The sequence below is a fragment of the Catharus ustulatus genome, chromosome 2, assembly GCF_009819885.2.
Source record: "Catharus ustulatus isolate bCatUst1 chromosome 2, bCatUst1.pri.v2, whole genome shotgun sequence".
In the NCBI taxonomy this organism is placed as follows: domain Eukaryota; kingdom Metazoa; phylum Chordata; class Aves; order Passeriformes; family Turdidae; genus Catharus; species Catharus ustulatus.
The window spans coordinates 11,379,796-11,406,053 of NC_046222.1; the positions used below are offsets into that span (position 1 = coordinate 11,379,796).

The 26,258-nt window shown below is 41.6% G+C and overlaps 1 protein-coding gene across 2 annotated transcripts in view; it reads left to right on the forward strand.

The window, feature by feature from the left end:
* Positions 1-1,837: 1,837 nt before the first annotated feature.
* The window catches only part of USP25 (ubiquitin specific peptidase 25), an 87,949-nt gene continuing 63,528 nt past the window's right edge, over positions 1,838-26,258 (forward strand). For both annotated transcript variants that reach the window (XM_033052136.2, XM_033052135.2), the window contains exons 1-3: positions 1,838-1,923; positions 22,388-22,465; positions 23,522-23,666. In XM_033052136.2, the coding sequence (XP_032908027.1) occupies positions 1,879-1,923; positions 22,388-22,465; positions 23,522-23,666 (268 nt within the window). In that variant the 5' untranslated portion in view covers positions 1,838-1,878. The remainder of the gene's footprint in view (positions 1,924-22,387; positions 22,466-23,521; positions 23,667-26,258) is intronic.

Below are 26,258 nucleotides of genomic sequence, written 5' to 3' on the forward strand. Positions count from 1 at the left end.
ATTTACAAGCCATTTCTGATCCCGTTACGTTATCTGCATACTTTCTTGTCTTTTGCACAATAAATTCTTTGGGAACATTAATTTTAAATATTGCCTCGAATATTGCAGCATAAAAGGAAAAAAACATTAAAACCGATACAATCTATGGGCAACAAACCTGAGAACTGCAACTATTGATTACATTGCAACATCTCCTACACAGAAGCTACAGTGAAATAAAGCAGTGGCTGCAGGTTGTCATGAGCTGTGCTTGTGTTTTATTTAAAGTCCGGGATCTTCCAGTGATGTTATTACCTGATAACCTCAGTTTTAAAAAGATCCATAATCTACTCTGGGGAGAGGAAGGCCTTGAATTACAGAGTCGTAAAGACTGTGCGTGACAGACAAGCAGTAGCCGCAATTCACTCTGTTGCATTAGGTTCCCAGCTCGTGTTTTTTAGGTACTTGGGGCTCTCAGAACCCTGCTGCTCTCTGCAGCTTTTCCTACTGACTAAGCTTCATCAGCCTTGGAAATGGAACTGGGACACAGGTACCGTGCACTGGGCAGGCATTCAAAATGTGGGGTGGGCTTCAATGCTGCCCTTCACCTGCTTCTGGGCAAACGTATTTTGGCCAGCCGAGTCTTTTTGCCCTGCTTGTGCTGATGCCCAAAGCAGAGTTCCTTCTCACCCTTTCCTTAACACCCCAGAGCAGAGTGACAGAGGGACAATCTCTTCCCTAATACTGTTTATCTGTGGTGTCAAAATTCACAGTGTGCTGCCAAGCCCAGCTAAACCTCCCTTCCGTTAATGACATTCCCGTACAATTGGAATTCTGAACCATCACCTCATGGCTCACCCAGTCAAACCCAGCCAAATCTCAGGGAAAGGAACACCTGCAACTTTAGGATGCACCATTGCCGTGTCTAGTTCTGGGCTCCTCAAGGAGCTCCTGGAGAGAGTCCAGCAGAGGCTACAAAGGTGATAAAGGTCTGGAGAATCTCTCCTGCAAGGAGAGCTGGGCCTGGTTAGTCTGGAGAAGACTGAGAGGGGACCTCATTAATGCATACAAAGATTAATGCACACAGAGTGGGTGCCAAGAGCACGGTGGGGCCCAGCAATGGCCATAAACTGGAACACAAGAAGTTCTGCATCAACACGAGGAAGAACTTGTTTCTGTTGAGGGTAGCAGAGCACTGGAGCAGCTGCCCAGGGAAGGTGTGGAGTCTTCTCTGGAGACATTCCAAACCCACTTGGACACACTCCTGTGTCACCCGCTCCTGGTGACCCTGTCTCGGCAGCGGGGTTGGGGCGGGTGATCTCCAGAGATCCCTTTGAATCCGAACGATCCTGTGATTCTGCGATTCATTTTTTGATACGGTCTGTTGTCGCTACGAGGAGCGACAGCGCTGGAACCAGCGCCGGCTCCGAAATTCCCTGGCGATCCCCTGGAAAGCGGCGCCGGTCCGAGCTGCTCTCGGTTCCCCCGCAGCGGGGCAAACTTCGCCTTGCCCGGGGGCCCGGCGGAGGACGCGGAGCCCTTCCCGGGGGAGGAGCGGGGCGGCCGCGGGGCTCGGCGGGGCCGCCGGGCGCTCCCAAGATGGAGGCGGGCGGTGTGACAGGGCGGGGAAGGGGCCGGGCGGGGGCTGCGCCCGGGGCAGGTGCGCGGGGCGGCGCCGCCGGGAGCCGCAGCCGGGCCGAGGGCGGCGCTCGGCGCTCCGGGAGTGGCAGCGGGGCCGAGCGGGGCTGCGCTGCTCCCCCCGCCGGGCGGTGACTCGGGCTCCCCCTCCCGCTCCGCCTCCCGCCCCGCTCGCCCAGCCCGGGCCCGGCCCAGCCGCCGCCGCACGGCGCCGCCGCCACCCGCCGAGCCCGGGGCGCCGCCGGGAGCCGCGCGGGGGCCATGACGGTGGAGCAGAACGTGCTGCAGCCCGGCGGCGCCGCCAAGGTGAGTCTCCGGCGGGGCCCGGCCTGGAGCGGCTCCGCGTCCCCGCCGCGCCCGGGCCTGGCCGCGCCCGCTCCGGCCCCCGCCGTTCCCCCCCGCGCCCGTGCCGAGCTTCTGCCGGGCCTTCCCCGTGCCGCGGCCTCGCCTGGGCCCCGCCGCTCCGGCGGCCGCGGAGCCGCGGCAGGGGCCGCTGCCGGCCCGGCCCCGGGTCATCCCGGCCCCGGGCTTGGCGCTGCCCTCGGGGGAGCCCCGGCGCGCTCCCCGCGGCCCCGGGCGGGCCTGTTGCGCTCGCAGGCTGCCGGGAGGAGCGGCGGGTCCGGGGCTGGGCAGGGGGAGCGCGGGGTCCCGGCCGAGCCCCCCGTGGGCCCGGGGGAGATGCTGCACATGCCCGGCGTGACCCTGCAGTGCCGGCATCCGCGCCTGCCAAAGGTGAACGCTATTTCCAGCGAGTGACGCGCTCCTGCTGGAGTGAAAAAGTGCCGGGTTTAGGGACTCGTGTTAACGTGCATCATGGAACGGGGCTAAGGAATGACGGCGCTTACTGTGCGCCAGGACTCGACAGAGAATGTTTCCCTGTCAAAAGAAGAAAAAAAAAGAGATACCTTCTAAAGCTTTCCTTCGCTTGAACTGAACTGCCAAGAGAAATGTCTAATATTAAATTGCAATGCTTTAAAAGTGATATGTGTGTTTTAGAGGTAATTTGTAGGTTAACACAACTCATGGTGGTATGACTGTTGCCTCTTCCCTGATTTTTATGAATGTTTTAATGGCATGTGCTGCCTTCCTAAGAGGATAAAGGTGTATGTGCTTTGGTGTAGTCGGTGTGGGAGTTAAATGGCTGCAGCCGTAAGAGTGGACAGGGGGAATGTGCTGATCGGGGTGTAATTGGTCACAGTGGTACAACTCGCATTTAAGAAGCTTTTTTGGAGGGAGGGCGTGTCTGGCCGAGGACTGCTGTCATAGTTGGAAGTAGTTGGCAGTGAAGTGATTTTGGCCGCTTCAGCAGGAAGGCAAGGGCTGAAGGGACTGATTTTGTTCCTCTCTCAGTGTTTTCAGTTGGGGTGTGCTCGCAGGGTAATGTAGCAGATTCGCTGCTACATGTGCCTGCTGTGTTGGGAAACTGATGTTGCTGCTCTGCAACTGACAACTTCAGTGAGCAAGTTTGTCTTTTACTCTTGTCAGTTTACTTAATATATTGTGATTTTCACATCAGATACATAGTGCCTTCTGGACCCTGAGCAGTGCTGCCTATTTATGCTTTTTGACAATAATCTTGAAGAAGAAATGTTAGTTTCCAGCTAAACTAGAAGGATCCATAGTTAAGAGTTGAACTACTGCTTGTGGGTCAGTAGTTCAGATTTGCTTGAGTTTCAAATCGAGGATAAGACCAAAAGGAGGTTGAAGATTGATTGTGGTATGCACCAGGTAATCAATGCTGCAGTAAAAAATAAAGCTAGCAATAATTCTGAAGTTGTAATCAGCATCTATGAGTGATGGTCACCTTTTTAAGTGTCTAGGGAAACTGAATAAAATATCAAGGTTTTTTCATGGCAGGAATTTTTTTATTATTATTATTATTTCCATTGAATCATTTGCAGGTTATTTTATTATCTGCAATTGCTTGTTATCCGTTTTATCCCTAATTGCATGCATTTAGGGAATAAGGGGAAGGCAGATCTTAAAAGTGCTTTGTTAAAAAGCTTTATTTGACTCCAAAGTGAGTATCTCATTACTTAGTGAGATTAATGACTAGCTAATTGGATGACAAACTTTAACATTGATCAGGTGTTTGCATGTAAGAAGGCAAATGGTGAAGGTGCAGTGGGCTGATGGATGGATGAAAGGCCAAGAGGCTACCATAGCACTAACTTACTGTTTTCGCTTGAAAGGGAAAAAAACATTTCTGCAAATAAGGGAGTTTGTTCTGAACACCTCAAAGTTTTGTTACAATTGTTTTCTGTTAGCATGAAGAAGCCACACACAAGCAGAAATATACTGGGTTTACAAGAGATGCCTGAGTCATCAGCATACCTTATTCGGAGCCGAGGTTCCCAACATTGTTCATCAGATATTTTCTTACTGTCATACAGGAAGTGTGTGTCAAACTTCAGCAGCACTTGGTGATGTAGGTTTGTATTAATAAATGCTGTAGCTACAAACAGCCCATTTCCCACTGAAGCTATCTTTAGTTTATTGTGTAATTAAAGCAGCTGCATCAAGTCATAAGAAGTTTTTTCTTTCATCTCTACTGGTCATCTTGACCCGTAGTTAAAACTTGTAATTTATGTCCTGAAGCAAATAATTAATCACATTATTCTTGTTGCTCATGCTCCTTGTGTGCTTCTCTGACATTGTTCTGCATCTGAAGGTTATAGGTAATGTTCACAGTAAGACTAAAGCATGTGAATAAAGGTAAACAACGTGAGAAGTTTAAAGAAAAGTAGCTTCTTGTTTTGTCCAGTCTGTTTCTGATTTCTGTCCTGTCCTTTTTTTTATTGTTGGGCATTTTGCTGCTGAGGAATTAAGGCACGTGTGCTGCATGATTTCCAGAACTCCAGGCAGCCTTACATGGCTGGTGCCTGTGTACATCAATTTTCCTCCTGGAGGAAGATCTTCCCAGCCTGCCCCTCGTGCTGTGCAGACCTTTCCCTTGGCCAGTGTCCCCTACACAGTTCAGGGGCTGTGTGAATGGTGATTTTTCTGGGAACTGGAAGTTACATTGTGGGGAGGTCGAACATGTTACAGCATTGCCTCAGCTCTGATAATTACTGTGATGGCCATCTCAGAACAGCAGATTGAAGAAGCTGGGTTTTAATTGTATTTAGTTGGCCTCTCAGCAATGCGTGTTATCAAGTTCTACTGCTTCTGGAGAGAGCCTGACATTTGGTTGATACACGGATTTGAAGGCTGTTTTATCTGTCCTTTGGTTTCCCACACCCACTGTTATTTCAGACTTGTGATTGAGCAGTGCATTGGCAGTGTAATCTCAGGAACAGTAGAATAATAGTAGAATAGAGCTGTGTCAGCTCAGCTCATTTTTCTTTTTCTAAAAGAAGCACAAACTTTTAAGGATATTTACCACTTGAAATAATGCCTGGCTTAAAGCAAGTATGATACAAAATTCTTCTTTCTCGCTGTTTTTTGGGGTAAAAAGGTAAAAATTGTGCTAGTTCATTTGTGCTTCTGCTGTGCTTGTCCCGTGGTTTTGATGTACTTATTATTTAAAGATTTAGCTAATAATATGGCGCTGAGTATTTTTTTTTTCCTAAAAGCAATAGCTGCTTCATGCAGAGGATGATAGAGTCATCTGTCTCCACCAATTGGCATGATGCAGTCCCGAATGGCAGGAAGTGATTGCAAAGTATCTGCTTTGAGCACCTGGTACACAAAGAAGGTATCTTGGGAGCTGTGTACTCTTTTTTTTTTTTTCTTTTTGTCCTCATCTTTTAGGTGGCAACCTTTCAAGGATTTAAAATCCAAAGCTTTAAAATCTCTGTATTTTGAGAGTTGAGTTCAGGGTTGCCTGGTGGATTCAAGAGGCTGCAGGCTCCCTCTCTCATCACGAGGCCAGAGCCACTCTTGCCTGTGACCAATGTGCAGGTGCCCCTCTGCACCTGAGAAATGGCCCCTGGGTCATGGAATGAAGATGGTTTCTGCACGTCCCCATGAATGGGGAGCTGTCTGTGTTTGCACTGTGTGACAGGCAGGTTTGGAGGGCTTGAATATGGGGGGTTACAGCTGCCAGTGCCCAGAGTTTTAGTACTTCTTTGTCCAGGATGAGCAGAATAACAACACTGGTTTACTGAGTGCAACAACTACTAAGTAATTTACAAACATTACTTGAAGTACTGTGGAGTTAGGCATCTTGTTCTGTATTTAAGAAGTTCATATAAAAAAAAATATATAGTGTTTGTAGTTACACCTTTGACACAGATTCCTGTTGATATATCTGAAAGCTAGAGCAAGGTGCAAAGGCCAGTGATTCAAAGTAATTTTGAAAGCCCTTGTCAAACTGGTCTGCTGAATGCCTTGTGGTTTTGTGACTGTTCAGATGGATTTTGGTGGGAGTGGGTGGAGGTGTGTGTGGTTAGTTTTGGGTTTGTCTTTTTTTCAAGCTTACTGAATCTTGGAGCTTGAATCTCAGTATGATATGATATGAATCAGCACCTTTATGAAACCTTTAACAGCAGTTTAAAACTTCCTGCTTTCAAAAAGCCTTTCACAGAAATTCAGACTTTGATTGTGTTTGTAGGAGTTTACAAGTGTAGTGCTATCGTTAGAATTTTTCTGAAATAATGTCTTTAAATATGTTCGGTCCACACCTTGAAAGAAAAAAATACTGCTTCAGAATATCAAAGTGTAAAGTTTATAGATTTTCTTGAAAACCTTTTGTAAGGTTTTCTGTAATAAATTCTTTACACATTCCCTCCACTCCCCACCCCCTCTCCAATTTTTAGGATAACCATAAAGACATAAAGATAAGTGGAAGGATTATTGAACAGTTGCCTTTCTTACACTCTTGTGACCAGCATCCCCTTAATTCTGTGGAGATACAGCTGGTGTCCATGGACTTGGTAACTAAAGGGGAATGAAAAGTAGAACAAAAGATGAAATTTCTGTTCGGTTTCTGGCTAAATCTTCTCCTTTTCCCTGCTGAAGGACCCATCCAAGAGTTGACAGCCCAGTGTTTCAGTCTCTGAGCAGCTGGCTCTAGAGCTCCAGTGATATGAATGGTGAGGTTCAGGGATGTTGTGTGTGCGGGGGACCATGTGGCCAGGTTGGTAAATCGACCTGGGGCCTCAGGGGAATTTGAGGATGCCTTTTCAGGCTGGGCCCAGATCTTTGCAGAACCAGCAGGGAGGTCCCTGACACTCACCTGTGCCAGGAGTTGTCTGAGGAGCTGTATCGGTCACCCCCATACAGCCATTGCTGGCAGTGCCAGTGACAGGGGGATTATTGAGGTGCCCAGGGCTGCTAAAGATATATTAAAATAGTATTGCTCTTCACTTTCCCTAGTGAAGATACTGATTTTCAATTCCCAGCTGGTCAAGAGTCAAATGTGACATTCCTGGTATTCCTTAGCATAAAAAGTAAACAAAAATCTTAAGAGCTGTGTCTTCACTTACATGTTTTTATGTAGGAATAAATTCCTTTAAAGGCTTGAATTTTTGGTTTTGTTTTGTTGGTTGTGTTTTTAGATTTTTGAAAACAGGCTTTCTGTTCTTGTTAGGGAACAGAACTTTTAAAAATCTGAGGGGAATGTGTGTGTATGTGTGAGTTGCTGGGACATGACTGAGAGAGAAAAGTCTTTTCTACTTTCTCTGAGTAGAAAACCACAGTTGTGGGAGCAGATTTTCTTGGAAATGAAAGTAAACCTGATGGCTTTCACTTTTTAGTTCTCTTGTGATAACCACTGTGATTATTTCAAACTGGGTGAAAGTTGCCTTGAGAGACAGTAAAAGGTTTTGTGTGCATGTTTTTTTTTTTGTTTATTGTTTTGTGTTGGGGTTTTTGTTTGGTTCTTTGTTTGGGGTTTTTTTTTTTTTTTAGCTGTGTTTGTTATTAAACTTGCCCATTAAACCCTGGTGACCACTGTGATGGTCTTCAGTCAGCATATGGACACCTTTAAATTGGAAGATTTCAGATTCTCAGCAGGGGCCTGTTAACTTGTGCCTGGGGTAGCATCACTATTCAAATCACAAGTTAAGAGTATTAGGTGAGTAATGTAGGAGAGGCTGTTGTGACAATGTATGTCAAAAGAATTTTATAAATTCAAGGTAGAGTTCAGTCTTCTTTTCACATTATGAAATAGAGATGACTTTTGTTAGCTGATGATTACACTTTATCAGTTGGGGTGCTGCTAAAGAAGTCAACATCTGCCAAGAGTGGAAAATATTAGACTGGAGTGAAAATGGGTTCAGTTTCAGTAGTCAAGTGAATCTAATGTCACTCAGGTGTGACTTCTGCCAGGGAGCTGAGTGTGTGAGATACAGGATGAAAGTTCCCTCTGTTCCCTTTGGTACTGTGATATGTCCAGTGTTCTGGTTAACGGGTGGTCAAACATAATTAATAGGGAAAAGCTGATACTGTGAATCACAGGAGTTAATTGCGTGAAAAACCATGCAAATTGAAAGCTTTCTGTAAGCTCAGCTTTTTTATTATTTAAAAAAGAGAGAGAATGCTAAAGCTGTGGGGCTGATGGAAAGATGAGGTGGTGAGATGCCTTCCTGCAGAGCATACCTTGCACAATAGTACAAACTCAGGCTTTGTGCCAGGTAAAGGTACAAACTCAGGCTTAGTGCCAAGCAAAAGAAATACTTCTGGCTGTTTCCTCAGGTTGATGAATGCCATCTCTTGCTGTTTCTTGAGAACACTTTTAATTCTTATTTTGGCAACACAGTGTGTTCTGAGCAGCACGTGTCAGATTTTTCCATGTTACTTTTCATTAATACTGTGCTGAATATGTACGTTGTCATAAGCTATATTGTGCCTGCATGGCTCAGCCAAGCTTGCAGGTAAAATTGGGAGCAGCTGTAGTGTGTGCAAAATGTTGCTTTCTTCCAGCATGGTAGTTTGCTTTCTCATTGTATTGCAGGGTTTACTTTTTTTTTAAATTGCTAGATTTCTGTATGACTTCAAAATTTGCAATTCGCTAAGAGCTCTACAGACCATTAGTGCCAAATTTTCATGAGACTTCTTTTTGAATGATCATGTTCGTACCATCTTTGTGCTCTGTCACCACCCCGTTTTTCAGAAGTGGATAAAGTATCTCTTGGCTGCAGAGGGTTACACTTCCCTGCCTCAGCATTTGAGGCGAGTACACCAGCCTGTGTTCTGGAGTGGCTGTGGGGGTGTGCTGACTCCTGCTGACACTCACAGGGCTCTATCTTATGGTAGAGGGATGCCTTTAGCGTCCTGAACTACGCGGTAGTTTTCCTGTGGGTGTTGAGCAGAATCTGTGGGTTTGGGCTTTCGAGTGAATGAAATGTTAAGCAACATTGTCTCAAAATGTTGAGGTTGCTGTGAAATGCTATGGAAGAAGAACTGTGTCCTAAGAGGGTGTAGAGAACAGATTGACACAAAATTGCACGAACTGGACACTGTGATGACTTCAGTTGGTGTCAGGCTTTCTGAGTTCTGTTTAATTATGGAGTGGTTTTCCCATGTATTTAATAACATCATTCATTCTAAGCATTCGAAAATCACAATGAAAATCATCTATTCAGACTAGACTCTTGCAATTTAAGAAGGCACTGATTTTTTTTTTTTTTTTTTCTGGTTGGGTTACATAGTTTTCATTGTTTTGTAAATGTCATTAGCTTTTCTTTGCCATAAAGGATGAAATTCAGGAGCATGATGAAAGCCATGACCCTGAGAGTTTCCCTGAAATCTGGTGTTACCTGCTGATAGGGCTTCAACAGGAAGAGCACTGTTGCGAGCAGTAGCACCACTGAGTCCACAGTTTTAAGGTATCTCTCTTCCTAAGGGTGTTGGAGAGGTGGAATCCAAAGGATATGTGATGTGGAACAGCTTGAAGGCTGGAGTGCAACTAGGTTAACTTTGAAAACATCACCTGACACAGATTTGTATATGTAAAACACTTTTTTTTAAAGGCATATGAAATATTGGTATGCAAATTCTAACAAGGTTTATTTTGAGATGCACAGCTTTGACTTTATGCTTTTGTTTAAAGTAGATTTCTGAATTATTTTACGTGGTGGATTCTTGCTGAAAAAAATTATACTCTGCACAGTATTTCCTTTAAAACGTTTCTGTTATCAACTAATTGGCAACAGTCAAGCTTATCAAAGTTTAGGTGCCAAGAAAATGTGGATTGTGCTTAAAATATCCTTGACTAAAGCTTTTTTTAGGCATCAGGTGAAAGCATATTTTCAGCTTTACGGTAAGCTGAGGTAGACAGAACAACATATTTAATAAAAACTTGTCAGAGAGGCATTAGTGCTTTCAAGGCATATTTTCAAGGAGCTGTTTAAATCTAATTGGCCCTTGTATCTTAGCGTACACAGAATTTGTGGAAATGAATGCACGTGATAAATGGCATTCTATCCCCCTGTGGCTTCATCCTGCCAATTGTCACCATTTCACTGGTGTTGTACCCCAAAATCCAGAGGGCTCCCTTTAGAAGAGGGAAATGTTCATTTCACATTAGGGTCTGAGTCTGAGGCGTAAAACTTTGATTTATGCAGCTGCATTTCATGCCAGTTTTTACTTTTGTTGAATAGTAAATGGTAGGCTTGAGGTCACATATGATTTATGTGATAACTCTCCTTCTGACAGCTCTGTGACTCCAAGGAAAGTCAGATACCTGTGCTTGAAATTTCTATTCCTATTCTCACACCAAAAATGGCACTTTCTGATTTTCACTCAAATTTCCATTAAAACATAAAGCCACTTTGAAAAGTTGAATTTAGCTGTGTTTTTACTGAGATTAAGGCAGAAAAAAAAAAAGGAGGATGTCACATTGAAGTTGAAAATAGTATTCATTTACATCCAGGTGTGTGCTGTGAGAGTGCTTTAAAGTATGCATCTAGGAAAGGCTGGGTATGCGTTGGCACATGATGTTCCCTCATTCTTTTCAGAAGAGGAGATGCCAGGAACAGACTTTTGGTTTTGGTTTCATTTTATTCTTCTGAAAGTTAGTTACTTTGAAACAGAAATTTCTCCTGGGACCACAGTTGTTGGAAGAGTACTTTTCTTTTTTTCCCCCCTAACACTTTACAGTGTATAGGTATAAATGGCCTGGTTAGAGGACTGAATACTATATTGTATCCCAGAAATCTTAGATTATGACTGAGAAAGCATTCCTATACTTTGCAGATATTAACTTTTGCTTTGTGTTGATATAGAACCATGGGAAAATATATGAGAACATTTTTAAGTTTATAGATAGGATGGTTTTTTTTAAAGCTAAATGGCTTTACAGACAACTTGCACAGGGATTTCCCTTCTTGCTGTTACCCATTTTCCCATCTGTCAGCTGCTTTTCTTCAAATTTGGCTAGTATCTCTTATGTAACTTCCCACCTCTTTGAGGACCCCTTGTTTCTGTTTAGAGACTTCCCCACTACCATGTAGTTTTCTTACTTTAGAACATTTTAATTATTTGGTGGTAGCAATAAGTAAGTTTTATTAATTTTATTAATTTATTAATTATTTATTTTATTTACTTTATTTTATTAATTCTGGCATCTAAACTTGCAACTTTTTTTTTTAATGGGTTACTACAATTAAGTCTTCTGTCTGTATCCTATTACTTGTTTGGAAATTAAAAATAACCAACAACTTATTGACAACTTTTAGAAGTTCTCTCTGCTCTTGCACATGTTTTATGGGACTTAGTACTGAAAGCCACAGAACATCTCTTGTGCCAGCCCTGTCTGGACCACAGTTGTCCCCTTGCCTGGGCTACCTTTTTGGGTACAGTCTGCTGGTCTACAGGGTAAGCTCTGGATTTATTAATGGTGAAGACAAACAGATTTCCCCATCATCACCAGTTCCAGCTCTTGCTAAGTTGCCATGAAGCTTTTTCTGGGGCTGATTTTAAGGTGACTGGTAAATGTGCTAGTGCTGAGTGGAGGGTGTGTATTTGGTACTCATTTTATTCAAATTAGCTTCTGAGGCTTCATGTAGGTGTGTGGTGATGGCAGAAAGTCATTCTTGGTGATACTTGGTTACGACATCACTGACACAGGGAACACTGGCAGGGCTAAATGACAGCAAATAGTGCTTACAAACCAAAGTTGTAGATTTCTTGAGACCATGTCTGAACATATTAGAGTATAACCCCTTCAGCTTTCTGTGGGAGGTGAGGCAAATGTGTATTTCAATATAAGGTAACTCAAAATCCATTAAAAAGCCCCCCCAAGACTTTAAATATTTTTTTTTCTTCATGAAAGAAAATGACCTAGAAAATTTCAGTTGCCCTCTGTGGAGTGCAATGCTGAATTTACTATTTCTTTAATTATGAAGTAGTAAAATTACACTCTGATCCCTGGTACAGATCTCACCACATCTTTGAATACTGTGGTATCTCTGTTTGAGGTTTCTGTCACCATCACCTGCATCCACCGAGGTTATTACCCAGAGTGAGTGAAAGCTGCTGAGTGCCCTTCACGGGCCGTGGTGTGGCAGTGGCCTTTCCACAAGGACACAGCCCATGCCAGAGCCTTCCTGGTGCTTGACCCAGGAAAAGCTGTCTTGCCCCAGAAGCTGAAGCTGCTGTCAGAAGCCTGTCACCTTCCAGGTGACCTGTTAAACACTGCCCCAGATTTCACGTGGCTTAATGCTATCTGTAGGCTTGTTCTTGTGCAGAGCTGTGCTTTGTGTCTGTCCTTGCCCACATGCCCTTCCCCAGGCTAAAAACATGTCTCTTCTCACAATTTCTCTTTAGATGATTAATAGAGGGCAAGATTAGCTATTAAGTAATTTTACTGTATGCTGCAAATAGTGGTGTATGACTTTCCTGATGTAATTTTGTCTTATAATGCACCAACAGTTGGGGAGGGGGTGACCAATCGAGGCTGTGGGATGAGTTCACCTCTGACAGACCTCACTGCTGTCCCCCTCTGTTCTTCTTCCCAAGCCCTTTGCGTTATCTCCTCTAACTTCTTGTGTAACTTCTTGTGGCCCAAGATGTGGGCAGAGCAGGCAATGTGATCAGGAGCAAAGTGCTAGGAGACCTAGGGGTGCTGCTGAGGCTTTTGGGAATCCCTGGAGCCAGGCAGAGCTGCTGGAGGTGGCCTTGAACTGTTGCTTTCAAGAGGCAGGAGGGCAGACGTGCCTGGGTACGTGCCCACTCTGTGATTACAAGGCATGTTTCTGTAGGAAATCGTGTTACTAATTTTTTTTTTTTTTAATTGGACTGAACGAAAGAGCCTTTATTGAAAGGCTTTCTGTTAAGTTCAGTTGTTTGGTATTTTTTCCCCTTCCTATTCAAAACAGACAGCTGAGCTCTTTCCCCAAACGTGTCCGTTCTATTGAATACAGTGGACTCTTTGTAATACAGATGTTTGTGAAAAAGTGCAATTTAAATTTGATTTACAATTTCTCTGCTGTACTGTGCTGAATTTTGTGTGGAAAAATTGTGAAATCTTCCTGTTATCACTTACCTAAGACATGCAGCAGAGCTGTTTGAGGTGAAGTGCAATCTTTGATCTTTGTGCCATTAACAGCTGCAGTGAATGAAATCCTTCTGGATGTGCACACCTAAAGCAGTGAATGGAGAAGAGTGTATGGCATTTCAGCCCATGCAGGAGTGGGTGTGATTGTGCATGTTCATCTGAGAGAAGTGTACACCAGGAGCACCACATCTCTGTCACTGAGAAGTTTTTAATTGATCTCCCATTGGTGTAAGTTTTCTGCAATAGTGCCTATGTAGGATGGGGACTGCGGGAAGCTTTCCTCCCCATCAGTTTCTCTCATTAGATAAAAGAAGGATTAAAGTAATAGCAGTAAAACAACTCCATAAGGCTACTGCTCCACAGCAGTTGAACCCAATGGAAATTGATGCTGTCTTTGTCTTATCCCCTCCCTTGTCCCACCTCTGACTGTCACTAAGTTGTCAGGAAATCAGTGAATGCAGAGAGTGGCTCTCTTATGGTTTATTGAGAGCCAGAGGTTTGGGCAGGTGGTGGTGCTGGCTCCTGGGGATGAGTGGCATCTGGCAACACCAGCCTGGGCTGACCAGCACTGGCAGGAGCTACAGCCTGGGAAGAACAGCCGACTCCTCAGAAGCAGCTTGTGGTCTGACAGCCCCTGTGAGTGTTATTGTTTGTAAGTATTGCAGAGCTTGGGATCCCACTGATCTGAGGACACTTGGAATTTCCAGAGCTGGTTTGTTTGCTCCTAGAATAGCTGCCCTTGTTATCATAATGACAGTGAGGAGGATGAATGGGGCTAGCTTGGTGTTTCCTTGGGAGTTCTTCTATGTTGTGCAGAGCAGGGTGAGGCTATTGTGATGTCTGTTTGGAGTAAAAACAGCCCTATAAATGCTGAATGTTTGAATGGGGTAGTGGGATTGCCTTTTCCACTTGGGAGTTAAGCCTGTGAGAGGGCTGTGAAGAGCATCTAACATGAGCCAGAATAGCTTGTGTTTGATGTGATGGATTAAACTGTGATTGGGATGCAAAGGAAAATATCTCAAAGTGTAAAAATGTGGATCTCATGGCAGTGTTGTTTCAGACCAGAAAGACAAGACTGAACATTTTTAATAGTGGCTACAGTAAAATTATACCCTAGGCAATAGTCATTCCTGTGAGGGGAAAGCTTAAGTCTTGGTGGTGCTACCTGTTCAGAACTGTAAAATGGGATGTTTATGCATGATGATAAATATCTGTGAAGAGGAGCAAAAAAAAGTAGGAAATAAACTTTTAGAACAGAAAGTAGCCATGAGAGATTTGAAAAATATAATAGAATCATAGAATTATCTAGATTGGAAGGATTCTCAAAGCTCATTTTGTTCCAACCCCCTGTGCCATGGGCAGGGACACCTTCCACTAGACCAGGTTTCTTAGAGCTCCATCCAACCTGGCCTTGAATAGGAATGGGGCAGCCACAGCTTCTCTGGGCAACCTGTGCCAGGGCCTCACCACCCTCACAGTAAAGAATTTCTTCTGAATAATAATCTAAACCTACTCTCAGTTTAACACCATTCCTGCTTGTCCTGTCACTCCAGGCCCTTGTAAATAGTCTCTCTCCATCTTTCCTGTAGGTTCCCTTCAGGAACTGGAAGGCCACAATTAGGCCATCTCCAAGTCTGCCCTTTTTTAGCCTGAATAGCCCCATTTCTCTCAGCCTTTCCTCATATGTGTGCATGTATATGCTGCTTTAGCAGGATCTTGATAATCTCCTGATGATCTCCCCTTCCAACCCCTACCCCTGTGGTTCTGTGTATTTGTATTTAGGTACACCAGTTTGGTGTGTACCTGTTATCCTCCAGCCTCCTCCTCCTTTCTTTCTGTATTCCATTGTCTCTAACTGATCCCATTGGCTTCAGTTTGCCATGACTTGGGAATGTTTTTGGCAGGTCACTTGGTGTTGAGGTGGGATGACCTGTGAGACACTGGTACGGTGGCACTGCCCAGCTGTTATCCATGGTGGGCTCTTGGAGGAATCCCCCTGAATTTTATGTGTAGTTTACAGATAATACATGCCTGGTACTTTGAAAGACTCCTCCTGCTGCCACCTCTAACTAATCACATAACAGGCCTGAATTGGAGCAGAGAGATTTTTGCTAATTACTGTCACAGTTAGTGGAGTATGCAAGAATCAAAAGCAATTTTTGTGAAGCAGATTTTCTTGTGGCAGTTCCAGTGAATACAACCTGAAGTTTAAGTTGTGTCTAGTTAAGTGAAACTGAAGATCTCATTGGTTTTAGTGTAGTTAATTAATTTCAGAGCTACTGTGATTACTATTGGGAAGCTCACTGTTATGCTGAGCAGGGTATGGAGAAATCATGATTGTTTAAAAGACACAGACCTCAGAATTCTCAGTAACTTTACATTTCTGACACCTCTCTGTTTTCAGTAAGTACTAAGGTTTCTTGATTTATCATCCTGTCACTGAGGCTCATTTGGGACTAGCTATCAGTAACAACTGGAAACATGTACTCAAGCAACAGTGTTCATAAATCAATTCATGGACTAATTTTAAAATTTCCCCCTGTAAACTGAGCAGGTGGTTTCCTGATCACTGCAAGAGTATTCCCCATGCAGGTGATGATTTGGCTCGTAACTTCTGGGTGGTTTTATGTAAATGTGTGCACATATGTCAGAGGTGGGTTTACCTTATATTTCATGTCAGAGAATACAAACCAAACTCCTCAAACCTCTCCTTAAAATCTTATTTCAGAATCTTGAACTATTAGCTTGAATAAAGACAAACATATATGCTGAGAGTGAAGATATTTTATTTTTTTTAGCCACATATGAGGGTCAGAATTGTGTTTATATGAATGCATAATCTATGTTGTATAGAAACCTTAATAGCAAACATTAAAATTCATTGAAAAGTCTTTCGTTAAAGCATGGAAATCTTGTGAGGGTATTCTGTGTGTTGTCTGGCGTCAATATAGGTTACATAAAGCTATGATTAAGTAGAATCCTTAATTTAATTTTTGAGAGAGGAGCATACACACTTAAGTAGTGCACTCAAGCCTTTTCCCCCTTTAAGTTTTATTTGGGCTGGGCTGTGGTTGGCTGGAAGTTCTTGCCATACACCGTGTCCTTTTGCTCCTTGAAGTAACTTTTTGCTCTCAGTCCAGTTGCACTTTGTGCAAGCTGCTGCTGTAATTGTCAGATTTTGGCAACCTGTGCAGAGCAGTCCCAGACTGAAAATCTGCTGTCTTTGTGCATGTCCTTTGCTCTCCACAGGTGATTTTTATCTGAACCAAAACTGAGGTGCATTTTGCGTTAGAGTGTGTATAAAAATATATCTCTACCTACTTTCTTCGAGGATGCAATGTCATGTAAGAGGTTTCTCTTTTCATACCTGAACAAAAGGAAACCCAGTTAGCAGATGCTGGGCAAGGGAGCCTAATTCTGTTGTGCTTTAAGGAACACCTTAGAGCTGGTGCAGAGATTTAACTTGGTCTTTGCACTAGCAAAATAGTGCTTTAAAAATATATGTGTACATATAACCACTTTCTAGTTTATAGATTTTTATAAATACATTTATTCTGCACACACACAGAGAAAAATCTTGAGGACAGAGCTGGGAAAAGCAAAGCCTTCTGGAGCTGACTGCACGTTTTCCCTGTGTTTCAACTCAATATTTTCATGGAAGGAGTTAGTTTTTGTTTGCCTATTTGGAACTTGACCAACAGCATATTTAGAAAATGGTTAATGTATCTCCGTTGCTGGAAGCTGTAATGTACAGCAGTGTCTGTGGGCCTTTTAGCTATTCCTGAGAGATATGATTAATGTGGCAGAAAATTATATTCACAGTAGTAACTGAGGGTCTTTAGCATGCTTGTCCTTTGTATGTTAAACTATTTCTGTTTGTTTGTTTGTAGCAGAAACTTAAAGCCTGTTTGTAGAGGATTACATTCATCTAAGCTCTCAGTGTTCTTCTCATTACGGCAGCTTCATATGAGAAAACCAGCTTATTAGCTACTTGTCTGCAAACAATGCCATTAGCAGGTCCTCTGCAGCTCAGGCTTCATTTGAATTGTCTTTAATATGAAATACTTGTGCTGTGTCATTTGGTTTTTCCTCCAATAAATAGGTCTTATAAATCAGTGTTGCACTAGAAAGTGAAGGAAGTCAGATTTGCATGGAGGACCTGAGTCATGATGCCATTCTCATCATTTGCATCTCCCTCTTTCTTTCTGTCTCTAATAAAAAGTATTCATCCCTCAGGAATGAGAATCATGGCCTGGGTTGCAAGGCTCCGTACAGATCATCTCATTCCAACCTCCCTGCCATGAGCAGTGACACCTTGCACTAGACCAGGGTGTGCAGAGCTCCATCCAGCAGCCTGTCCTTGAACCCTTCTGGGAATGGGGTACCCACAACCTCCCAGGGCAACCTGTTCCAGTGCCTCACCACCCTCACAGTAAAGAATTTTTTCTTGATACACAATCTAAATGTGCTCTCAGTTTGAAGCCATTGCCCCTTGTCCTGTCACTCCAGGCCCTTGTAAATAATCTCTCTCCGTTTCTTGTAGGCTGCTGTCATGGGGTGAAAAGCTGCAAGTCACCCTTAAACCATCTCTGTTCAAGGCTGAACAATCCCAATTCTCTCAGCCTTTCCCCACAGGAGACGTGTTCCATACTTCTAATCAGCTTGGTACCCCAAGTGCACTTTCATTATGTACTGTTGAAATGTGAGCTGTGTAGTGAGGCCATAGATCCTGTTTTCTCCTGCTAATGGTTGGATCATCTCATTTGTTCCTGAACATACAACTTTATCTGTGCTTGGAAATGGAAAAGGATTGTTTTATCTTCTGAGTTTTTAAGTGTTTGTGTTGCAAATACAAATATTTGGATGCTGCCATGAATAAAGCCAAAGTGTGCATGTGCATCTTCAGAAGCTACAGAGAGGACAAAATAGATCAAAAGGTGGCTAAATTTCCCTCAAAATTTATCTTCACTGTAATTCAGTATTAGTCAGTTTATGAGATTTGCCTTGTTCAAAAAAAGCATTTGTATCATTTAGCTTTTTACTTTGATTGTAGGAAGTTATCAGAGTTTACAGTACTGTTGTGGAACTAATTTGGGCACAGTATCTCCCTAAGCTGATAGTGGTGCAGATCCTTTTCTGCTTCACTGGTGCTGGCACAACTACTGAATATGCTATTGTGTGAGACTATAAACCAGATAATCTTAATTGGGCATTTCCTGAGAACAAGGGAGGGATGGCTGAAAAAGGAGAGACTTGGAAATAAGGGCATGCATTCCTAATACACAAATTCGGCTTCCATCCAGGAAAATGGGAGAATTTCCTGTTAGTTAAAACCTTCCAAGAGCTGAAAGCCTGAAGATACAGAGTGCATACTTCAGGGAGCCAGAGGAAAGGGAAAGGCTGGGAATAGCTTGTGCATGAAAGCCCCAGGGAAGTGATGTGGTGGGACTGAGGGCTGTGAACAGCTGGATCGCAGGGCAGCCATAGCATCAGTGAACCATCTCCTTTGTGTGGCCAAGGACTTGGGGTACCCTGCAGCAGCTGTACCAGCACAGTCTGGTGTCTGAGATCAGGTCCTGGGGCTTCTTAGAGCTGAGTCAAATGCTGTTCAGGCTCCATGGAGATGGGTGTGCGTGTGACATGTGTGCACATATGTGCTAACACTGCAGATATTCCTGGAGTCTTGACTCACTAAACGGGAGGATCTCTGCTAGAGAAAAGATACATACCCAATCATGTAAATTTGAGGATAGGATGGCAAACAGAAGTGGGTAAAGGCAGATTGGAAAGAATGGAATATTTGGTTTGTGTCTCCATATGAAAAGAGGGGCTGCTTAATAAATTGAAGTACAGTGAGTAATAATTCAGAATTTGCTGAGGCAAGGTTGGAAAAATAGGGAATCAGGAGAGAGCTGCATTGAAAAAATACAGCTGCTTTTTATGTTAGAAGTGATAATTGTGATCTGAAACTTCCCTCACTGACCTGATTTCATGAGCATGCATTGGTACTTCAGACACTTGTCTGCTGCCTTCTTCATTTTTTATCTTTGTTTTAGCATAGGGTGAACTCTTTTGGGTATTTTTGCTGAGAGTGATTCATTATTATAATTGTTTAATATTTGTGTGTTTTTGGACGTTTGATAGTCTATATGCTACAGTCACTTCAGCTTGTTAGCCCAAGCTTCTTGAGCTTTTAGGGTAAATGTAATCAGAATGAGCATTAATAAGAGTAAGGAGGGTGGCTTGCTTTATATATAGAAGTCTGTATTATTGTATTTCTTTTTCTACTTCCCGTCATACAGAAGACACTTAACTGTTTGACAGTTGCACAAGCTTCATTCATGGGTAATAGCAACATAAGTTTCCTGTATGCCACAATAACCAGAGCTAAAGGAATATTATTCAAAATAAATAAAATTTAGCCATTTTTACTTTGCAAATTAGTACAGATGCACTAAAGTCACATCAGGAATTAAGTAATATAAGCTCTCTAAATATGGTTGCAATTGTTTCATAAGTGACTCAAGTAGGGAAAAAAAAGGCAAACAGAAAATTGAATCTCATCCTCTGATAGTGAATGAGGAGAGGGTTTGATAGTTGCCTGCTCTGTCACTTGTAATGAAAAGAAATAGAATTACTTGTTTAATACAGTTTCATGGGTGATAACATATGTCATTATAACAGTGAAGGAGAATAATGAAAAGTTGAACATCCGGTCGCAGAAAAGGTCACTGCACAGTGAAGATGATGGTTGTAGTTGCATCAGATTTGTGGGGATGAGGGCAGATGGTAAATTTGTGGAAGAGAAGTCAGAGTTTTTAGCTGCCTTATGCAGTTTTACAATTGTTTCTGAACATCTGGTAGTCTATTAGCAAGTATTAAAAGAACATGTGGATCAGGTGGAAATTTCAATTGCACTCCTTCTAGAAAGGGAATGTATCCATTCTTTAACTTGTGTGATTTGAAATAAATCAATTAGAAATAAGTGGCAACTTGTCCACATTTAGCTGAAGAAACAGTATTGTCTAAACCAGGCAAATGCCCCAAAGCTCAATTTCAGGTATTCAGGAGAGCTGTTAATTTTCCTCTTAATTCCTGTCGCTTCTAACAATGATCCTTATGGATTCCCCATGTGTTCTTTTAATTACCAGTTAGAAATTCTGGAGCTGCATACCTCAACCTCTTGGTCCTGAGAACAAGTATACTTAGATACTTAAATCATCTCTTGATGAGAAGGAAGCATCTCTGGGTCCAGGTCTGATCTTTAAATGTGTATGTCCATGGGAAGGGAGCCTTGAAACGCAGCTTTTACACTGGAGTACTGAAATGTGGGCAGAAACTACAGATGTCTAAGTTTATAAGTCACAGCTGTGCTCATAAATTAACAGCCAATATTTTGAACTGCTAAGAGATTGTTTGTTGATAAACTGTCTCTTCTGTCTTTTCCCAGTCTCTGTAAACGATGAATATCCTCCAATCAGCCTTTTCAAGTGTTGTATATATTGTGGAAGATACAGAAATCTGTTATAACTTGTTGTTATAATAATTCATAGTGAAACTATTTTCTGGTTTTATTTGCCATCAACATGATGGTGAACAAAAAAGAAATCCACTTTATTTCCATGCCCTTGAACTGCTACTGCCAGTTTTAATGCTGTTGAAAATATTTTTTCCCAAATACTCTATTTCAGTTCTTTGATTTTTGCCAGACTTAGGGGCAGGAAAGCAACTTTATAAGGGAAGCAAGTTGTGGCTTTGTACAGTGCTATGAAATGCACAGAATAAACAAATCAGGGGATGAGGGATCAGGATAGAGTGGGAGTTCGTTTTCCTGCATCACTTCACTTTTCTTGTGCCAACAGAAGGGGTTTTTAAAAGGAAAAGAAAAAAGAAAGAGGCAAATTGGATTGTTAGCAGTGTCTCTTAGGATCATAAATGAAAGGAAGATTGTGTATGTAATTCATAAACATCCTGAACTATACGCCTTCTATTTCAATTTATTAGGGCATGAAGTAGTGCCTGCCAGGTTAATTTCTCACTGGGGAATTCAGCATTCATGCAGATCTTAATTTCCTCCTCTATACAAAGCAGTGATAAGGGAAGAATAAGGGTATTTGAATATTTGATTCTAGATAATTCAGTTTAAAGTTACGTATTTTAGAAGTAGCTGCAAGACAATTATAGCTGCTATTTTAAAATGAATTTGGAGAGTAGCAGGAGAATGTTTATTTGTTCCCGATAGGAAATATGTTTTTGTCATGCAAACAAAACCCTGTACTTTACAAAAAGTTGTCTTTCATGGATGAAATTATGGTTTTGAGTTCAGGATGTGGTGGGCAAAGAATAAAAAAGAAAAAAACGTTTGCAAATGTTTTTTCTCCATTTCCCATCTACCAAAGGAACAATTGAATTTGTTATTATGGAACAATGGTCAGTGGTCTTGTATTTTCATGGTTTTCATGGTTAAGATGCTTTTAATGGTTAACAGGAGTTCAAGGATTGTCTCAGCTTAGTGTCTGATTTTTGCTTCTGTGATGAGACAGCTGAGCATGAGCAGAGTGAATCATCTGTTGGCTTTAAACAGGGGTGGAACCAGATTTTTATTTAAATAAAACAAAACCAAGCCTGAACATTCTTATGGAGTGAATATTTAAGAGACCCAGAACCTCTTCTTTTTCTAATACCAAATGTTGCTTTAAACTTAGTTATGGGTGCTGACTTAAGTGATTTTGATTCATCTGGTCTAGGAAAGCAGTTTGGATGGATTCCTAAAGTTCTGTTTCAGTATCAAGAAACTTGTTTTGTTTGGAATTTTTATAGTATTTCTCTTAAAGTACCTCAGTGATCAGCAAAGTTGAATTTCTTGGTTTTGTGGTTGGAATGACTAGGAATTATTTATATTAAGGTAATAATGGGGTTGAGAATAACTGAGAGTTAAAGAAGTTGGTTTTGGTGGGAGTTCAGTCAGCTATTTCCACTGCTGCTTTTGGACACCAAAGCTGTGGTGTTTTATTTGTTTAGAAGAACCAATTGTGGCTTTATATAGTCTTCTTAAACTCATGTTACATAAACTTACTCATTTTTTTGTTTAAAAAAATTCAAAACCAAGCAAACCCACCAAAATGCAAAATCCTTACATTTGGCAATTAAAAGTGCCCAAATTGCAGAAACTAAGACAAATTCGAGTAATGAACGTTCTACCCTTTTGTGGTGCATAAACCTCATATGGAGATGCCTTTAATGTTTGTGGAGTAGTGTACTCTGTTAGGAATTAGTTTTGCTGTTATTTGGCTCTAATCTTATTTCTATGATCTGTTTTTATTTTAGCACCAGCAAACATTTTTAAATCAGCTGAGGGAGATCACCGGTATCAATGACATCCAGGTACTACAACAGGCACTGAAGGTAAGATAACTGACTTGTAGCTGAATGCATCTTAACTTCCTGTGAAAGCCATAAATCCCACCCTTTCTTACTCCTGTCCTTCTCTTCTTTCTTCCCCTCCCTTCCTTGCTCCCTTCCCAGCTTGATTTTATTTCAGGGAGAAAGAAAAGCTAATAATGATGGTTTGTTCACTTTACAAGTAATCTTGTTCTCTTTTGGTACTGATGTAAAAATGAATCAAGTGTTCAAAAATGAAAAGACAGAAATGTTATGAATTGCCTTTAACCTTTGTATGAATTGTTTTGGGATACATTGGTGCTACTGCAGAGGGTCAGCTCCTGAGGAGCAAAGTGGTGTTTTCTTGTCAAGGTGTGGCTGTTTTCTATCACGTACGGGCCTTGCTCACTGTGTAGAATGAAGAACTCTGAACTTGCCAGCCTTTGCTAAGTTGGTATTGTTTCAATGTTTTTTCAAGCATTGCAATTTATTTCACAGCACAGAAGAGTTCTTTGATGCAAGGAGCAAAATGCAGATCTCTATATTCTGTTTCTGTATACATAAATATATGTAAAAATTTTAAACATTGTCTCCCTCAAGCAGATTTTTTTTTTGCCATTTATACATGGTAAATGAGGATTTAGTAATTTAAATCAAAATGTATGTCAACAACAACTACCTATTTTTGTGTAAGCATAAGTCATTTGCACAACTGCTTTTCAAAAGCCAGGATCTTTGGCTTTAAAAATGAAACTATATTTTCAGAAGAATTCATCTGACTCCTTTTGAAGTTTTACTCCAGTGAATGTGCTTGTCATGTTTGTTGAGAGGTTGACCTATGCTACAAGATGTTTTTTTTCTTTCCTGAATTAAGTGAAACTCCACCAAAACAATTTTTTTTCCTAAGAAGTTTTATCTTTTATTTTGGTTAAAAATAGTGAAATATGCAGAATTATGTCCAGTTTGCAAACTTTCTTTTCAAGTCAGTATTTTACCTGACAGTACAATAGCTATTGATTTGAAGTTGCTAATCAAGGGTGAGGGGACTCTCACTTCTTGGGTATTTTTTTATGTTTAAAGGACAGCAATGGTAATCTGGAGTTGGCTGTGGCTTTTCTCACTGCAAAGAATGCCAAGGTTCCCCAGCTAGAGGAGGCAACTTACTACCAAACAGCCCTTCCTGGGAATGACAGATACATCAGCGTGGGCAGCCAGGCAGACACCAGTAGGTATTTTTTTCTTTTCATAAGTTCGGTTTAAAAGCATGGTAAATAAAACCGTGCCTGTAACATAACTGTTAATCTGCAGATAATTCTTACTTATCAATTCTTAGATTCTGTATTCTCTCTTTTCTTATTTCTATGAGGTTTTTTTTGTTGTTGGTTTATGTTTTTTGTTGTTGTTTTCTTGTTTTAATTTGAGCAACCTTTAGGCATTACCTTTACCTGTATGTATAGTACTGATCAAAGGATGTATAACTGGGCTTTCTGTGTTTTGTTTTCCTTTTATTTCTCCCCCATATTACAGGTTTTATTTTGGGGTCATGCAGTGAATAATTTAAGGCAAAAGCTGGGTACTCCTCTGTCAAAACAAAATTGGAGAAGAGTCTGTCACTGTTTGTCTTAAGAATAGTAAGCTTTAGCATATTAAGAGTAGCTTCTCCCTGACAGGAATGACTTTCCCAAAGGGAGAAATGGGAGGTTAAGTGTGAATTTTGTACTAAAGGAGTAGGTATTTTATATATGAAATTAGTATGAAATATAACTGATTTTAAACAATTTCATTTAGTTGATATAGGAGGTTCCACCACCTGCATTTCTCTAGGTCTTGCAGGTTCTAATCATCTGCTTCTGTTTATAGCCATCTTTATGGGGAGAAAAAAATGAATGTGTTCTGCAAATAAATATAGGAAATAAAATAGAAATAAAAGTCAAAAGAGGTTTTGTAGTGGGAGTGATAGTTGTAAAATCTGAGTTTCTTAATGCTATAGTTACTTTACATACTTTGCAATGCAAATGAAGAATATTTTAATTATATATCAGTTCTTTGACCACATATGTAGCATAGCCACGTAGATTTTATTAAACAAGTAGAATTATTTAGTGCCTTCTGCAGTAGGATTTCTTTCCCCTTTTATTTTACTCTTGGTGGTTTTCAATGTAAAGAAGTTTAGTTAGATCTCCTTATCAATTGTGCAATTATTTTTGTCTGTAGAACCTTCACATGAACTTTTTAAACTTTTCAAAACTAGAGATGGGTATATTCTCAGCATGTCTGATCTGAAAACTGCATTTAAATCCTTGATATTATTAGCAACCCTGTATAAAGTGTCCTGAGTGCATTATAGGTAGTTGTGTTACCATGTACTAAGTGGTGGTGTGGGGTTTTTTGTGTGTTTTTTCTTTTCTCTCCTTTGGAAAGAAAACACACATAACCTTCCCCATATGTTTAATTTTCAGTGTCAGAAAATTGCCTTTGAGAAAATGAAGGCTATTAAGAACAAACTCACCTACTATGGTAGTGGAATAGTAAGCTGGATTCTCTTGGAGTTTGTGTTTAATTAGATTTAATAGCAATCCCATTAATTTATTTAGTATTTAGTTTTGCTGTCACTTACTGTGCTGTACAACCTTACTGAAGAAATAAAGTGACAAGGGATGTGAATCAAACCTGCAGGAGCCCATATTATCCATGGCAGGTGGTCAAACTGAGAAGAGTAGGTCTTGAGCTGTACACTCCAAGGTGAATTTCAGGATTCTGTTCTCTTTTCTGAAGGGCTAAAGGCAGATTCCTTACAGTTGTACTGCACAACAAATCAGTGATCAAGAATCACCAACTGCTGAGGGAAAAGTAGATTTAATTTTTTTATTTTTTTAGCAACTTTAGCAGCTGGTCCGGTCCTCACTGGCAACAAAGATGAGAGCCCTTGGCCAGTCTTTTCTGTTTTAATTTGAGTGAAAACACATGATGAGATAATGGCATCTTTGCTAACTTTTCAGCATGCTGGAGGACTTACAAAGCAAGAACTGAGTACCTACAGCAGAACAAAAGCCTAAACCAGTGGGATCATGAAACCCCCCCAGGCTCCTGTAGAAATGTAGTGAATGCATTGGGAAGAAACCTACACTTTCCTTGTAATGTGCTTGCCTGTAATTATTCGGATTCTAGGTTTAAAAAATGCAGTGCACCAAAAAGGCCAAGACTCAGAGCCCTCTGTTAGTAAGCACTGTCACATAAGGGAGTGTGAAAGAGAGTGACTTGTGAGGAGAGAATGGAAGGGTGGGCACAGGATGGAAAACCTTCAGCAGATGGCTTTGACCATCAGCACTCCCTTAGGCAGAAGAACACTTACTAGCAGTTCTCAGTGGCTATGCTAAGTTGCTGACAGGATCTTGTCTCTCAAATTTGACTCCCTTTATTATCCCACATAGGTATAATTACATGAATTGACTATTACTCACCCTTGCTGTTCCTCAATGCTTAACTACCTCTGTGCATGTGGAACTTGGGATGTTAAGAGTCACTGAGCTTTGAGGTCCTGCCAAGTATCCAAACTGGGAATGAGAGTCACAGATAAATACCAGAGCTGTCTTTCATGCCACAGAAAACCTCCAGCCATTTACAAAGACCACTGAATGTGTTCCTTGCACAAAGATATGTCAGATGTGTTCTGTGAGCTTGGCTGACTACATTTCTTTGACACAGCTGCTTAGTTAAGGGGTAAAATGAAAATGTTGATGTGTACCATAACAGCCAGAACTGTGCACTGGCTCTTCCAAAAGTGACAGTGATCATATGTGGTTTGGGAGTTGCATCC